The sequence below is a fragment of the Phocoena phocoena genome, chromosome 11 (assembly GCF_963924675.1).
Source record: "Phocoena phocoena chromosome 11, mPhoPho1.1, whole genome shotgun sequence".
Classification (NCBI taxonomy): domain Eukaryota; kingdom Metazoa; phylum Chordata; class Mammalia; order Artiodactyla; family Phocoenidae; genus Phocoena; species Phocoena phocoena.
The window spans coordinates 9069094-9072925 of NC_089229.1; the positions used below are offsets into that span (position 1 = coordinate 9069094).

The following is a 3832-nucleotide window of genomic DNA, read 5'->3' on the forward strand; positions in this document are numbered from 1 at the left end:
CCTTCTCAATTCATTCCAAGAAAAACTAGCCTGGAGCAAGGGGGAGGGGAAGAGTAGGGAGCACAGTGTTTGGTAACAAAAATAGAAATGGTTGGTGAGAAAAGAGGAGAGAGGGATACCTTTCTAATCAGCATGAAATGCCCAGGGCGATGACCAGCAAAGACGGGAGGCACCTAGGGACCCTGTGAGGCATCAACTATGGAACCAAGTGTTTCTAACAGAGAATCCAGGGCCTGACCGCTCGACACCTGCCTTCACCTGCCCTACGTCTGCAGCAGCACCTCTGGCTCAGACAGGGAGCAATAGAGAGTGTATCCCAATTCATCTATTTCCTCAGGGGTGAGCTCTGCAAATAAGTTCACCTTGGGGTTTAGGGCACTGGGCAGGACTCCGGCCTCCAAGTAGCTGATCAGTCCCCTCAGGGCCTGCAGGAATCGGTCAGCCAGCACATCGGGAGACCAGTCAGCCTCCTCCTGGGCCACGTGGAGGATGACGTTGGTGAGCTGGCTGGCAGTGAGGTGACCCAGGGCCGGAGTGGACTTGCACACGGCCTTGAGGATCTTGAGGCACAGAGAGCGGCAGCCAGAGTCGGCCTGGTCCAGAGCCCGCAAGCGCGCCGTCTCGGCAGGACGCAGGCTCAGCCGCCACAGGTTGTCATACTGGGCTAGCCGGTGTGGTTTGGCCACCAAGACAGTGTCACCAAGGGTCACCGATGGCAGGAAGTCAATGACGAGATGCCTGTCGCGCTCATACTGCACTTCCAGAGTCAGAGCCTCTGGGGGTGGGGCCGGTCGAATCACATAGTCCAAGAGGGACCCGATGGCCGGCCAGTTGATGGAGCCAGCCACTACCTTTTCGAACGTGTCTGCCACTGTCTTTGGAGAGAGGTAGCCCCCTACTACACAGCGGTCCCAGTAACTACTACCACGAGGAAAGTACTCTGGGTTCTCCCGGCGAACCAGGAAGAAGCCGGGGATGTTCATGATGGTGTCCTCTCCGGGGATACACGACCACAGGTTCTGCTCCAGCACAAGGGGCACGATGAGTTGGATGTGGTCGGCTGTCACCACCTGGTGGAGAAGAATTAAAAAGGTGTTGAGGGATTTAATCTGCTCAAGAGCCAAGTTTCCCCAAACACAGGTCCCACCATCTTATATCCCCCCGCAACAAAAAGGGGAACTAAGAATTCTTCCACGTGACCATATCAGTTCAGAGTGTGGATTTCAATCCAGGTCAGTCGGACACTGGCGCCCGTGCTCATTCCACACACCACGTTGCCTCTGGACACAGAAGTACACATGACATCCCCCAGGCCTTGACGGCTCGAAGGAAAGCCAGAAAGGAAAGATAGGGACAAGAATATAGGAAGGAGGAGGCCTCTGACAGCTTCCTAGAAGTTGTGAGTATGACTAAAAACCAAAAAACGTTAAAAGGCAGGGATCTCCAAATGCTACCGCAGTATGTGGAATTCAGACGCAGTAGGACTAACCTTTCTGGCAAGCCTGCGAGACTGATCTCCTGTACCAACAGCCCTACTGAGAAGCATCCTGGTCAGTACAACCCTGCCCTTCGTAAGAACCCCCTGCTTACCTGCAGGTCATCATAGAGGCTGCCACTCAGGTACATGTCCCGAAGTGGCATGTCAGGCAACTTGGCCCGCAGGAAGCTCCGGAGCTCGGCACATATGTCCACGGCAGCTTGCTTGGCCCGAGCCTGCTCGCCAGCAGGGATGGCCGCCCGGTTCCGGTAGTAAGTAAGAAGTTTCTCCTGCAGGGACATGCGGAGTCGTGACTTCTTCAAGTCTACCTGGCCCTTCCTGGCCAATGGCTTGGGCCGGGGCAGGCAGAATGTATCTGCCAAGGCAAGAGAGAGAGGCACGTGAGCTCTTCCCATGCTTGCTCATCCATGGCTGCCTCAGCCCCAAAGGAGACGGGCTTGGCACAAAAGGCTAGCATGGTGCCCGGCACATATGTCCCTAAGAAATGTGTTGAATGTATGAGTAGCACTGAGAGCCCCGAGGTCAGTCCCAGAAGGGGTACCAGCCTTCCTCACCTGTGTCAAAGGCCGAGGAGCCTGTGGGAAGGGCCTGTAGGGACCTGCTCAGGCCTGTCTTCATGTCCTTGTTGAGCAATCGGGGGGAGCCCATCCAGTTTGGTTCTTCCCAGCTCCTTTTCCCTGAATGGCTCAGGCGGGTGGGGCTGGTAGGGGCACTGATTGCCCTATCATACATCTGAAACAGCAGAGAGGACCCAGCACATGACCTTCTTTCCTGTTTCCCTCCTTCCCAGCAGCTTTGCCTTAATGAGTTCAGCTACTATTTTTCAATAACTTTGTTTTATTCTAGATTATGGAATAATTTGCTCTGCACAGAAAATCTCCGGAAATACTAAATGATATAAATAAGAAACAAATTTATCCATAATGTCATAACCCAGAGATAATGGTTAATATTTTGGTATATTTCTTTCTGAAAATATATATTTGTGTAATTACGATCCTCCTCTATATATACTTTTGAAAACTGATTTTTTTTACGTATCATTTTTATCACTCCCCCATATCACTAAAAATGAATCAGTGTTGAACATTATAGTACAATTTCTAACTATACAACACTGTACTTTATGAATGTACTGTAATGTGAAACACTGATCCATTTAACAAATACATCACCGAATGGCCACTCTGCGCCAGGAGTTGTTCTAGGTGCACAGAATAAAGCAGTGACCCAGAGACCCCATCCCTGCCCTCTTGGAGTCTGCAGTTTAGCAGAGGAATACAGGCAGTACATAATCAACAAGCTAAACCATGCAGATACAGGCGTTAAGGAAAGTACAGCAGGAAGGAGAAATAGGAAAAATGTGTGGTGGGAGTCCTGCTATTTTAAATAAGGTAGTCAAGGAAGGCTTTTTTGATTATTTGCAATTTTTCACTCGCTGGGATAAACCTTTTATTTGTATCTCCAACAGTTTCTTTAGGGTGGAGTCCTAAGAAGTAGACTTACTGAATCCTCTTAAGGTCTCGTCTAGTAATGCCAAATCACCAAGTTACATTTCCATTAGCAGTATCAATTCTAAGTCAGCTCCACTCGGCAGCCTCACCACCTCTCCAACCTCTGGCTGAGTGTACTTACCCGCTTAACCGCCAGTGTAGCAATGCCCAGCATGGCTGCTCCACCCACCCCCAGCACCAGCCGGGCATTGGAGAGCACAAAATCAATGGCCGTCCCGATGCCATTATCATCCTTCTTGCTTTTGCGCTCACCAGCGGCTGCCATTGCTCCCCTGAGGAGGAAGGCAGAACACAGCCATTACCACCTTGGACCTTGGGAAGCAGCCCTCCTCCTCCCTCCCCCATCAGGCCAGTCCCCAACAATTTCAGGGTACTCTGTGAGTTCCAGGAACCCTAGCACTCCATGTTCTAGGGTCAGGAGGGAGGTATTGCGTCCCTTGATGTATCTGGATGCAAGGCAGAGGAAATGATCATGCTAGTCATGGGAAAGCCTCCCCACCAATCTATTGAGATTACAGAGAGCGATAATAAGCTCACTGTCAACCCTTTCTCGTATGAGAGTGAAGTACCCCGCCCCCACGCAATACAACCCTCCGGACCCCTTCCCAACATTACAATGCAGATCATATTTTGATCCTCTGACCACTGCTTATGGAAGGTTAGACCTGAGAAGGTGTAAGTTAATTAGAGACCCATCTAATCCCATCACATCACTTCACATGTAGGGAGGTGACTTGCCAGAGGTCCCAGAGAAAAGGAATGACAAAGCCATATGCAAAACTCAGGCCGCCTCTCAACTCCTAGCATGATGGTTTTTCTA

The 3832-nt window shown here is 50.8% G+C and overlaps 1 protein-coding gene across 1 annotated transcript; it reads right to left on the bottom strand.

The window, feature by feature from the left end:
- Positions 1-263: 263 nt before the first annotated feature.
- On the bottom strand, positions 264-3277 carry MIEF1 (mitochondrial elongation factor 1). Its single transcript, XM_065887627.1, has 4 exons — positions 3134-3277; positions 2053-2230; positions 1591-1853; positions 264-1070 (listed from the first exon to the last, which is right to left on the bottom strand). Exons 1-4 carry the CDS (start codon positions 3275-3277, stop codon positions 264-266), a joined length of 1392 nt encoding a protein of 463 aa, XP_065743699.1.
- Positions 3278-3832: the final 555 nt, after the last annotated feature.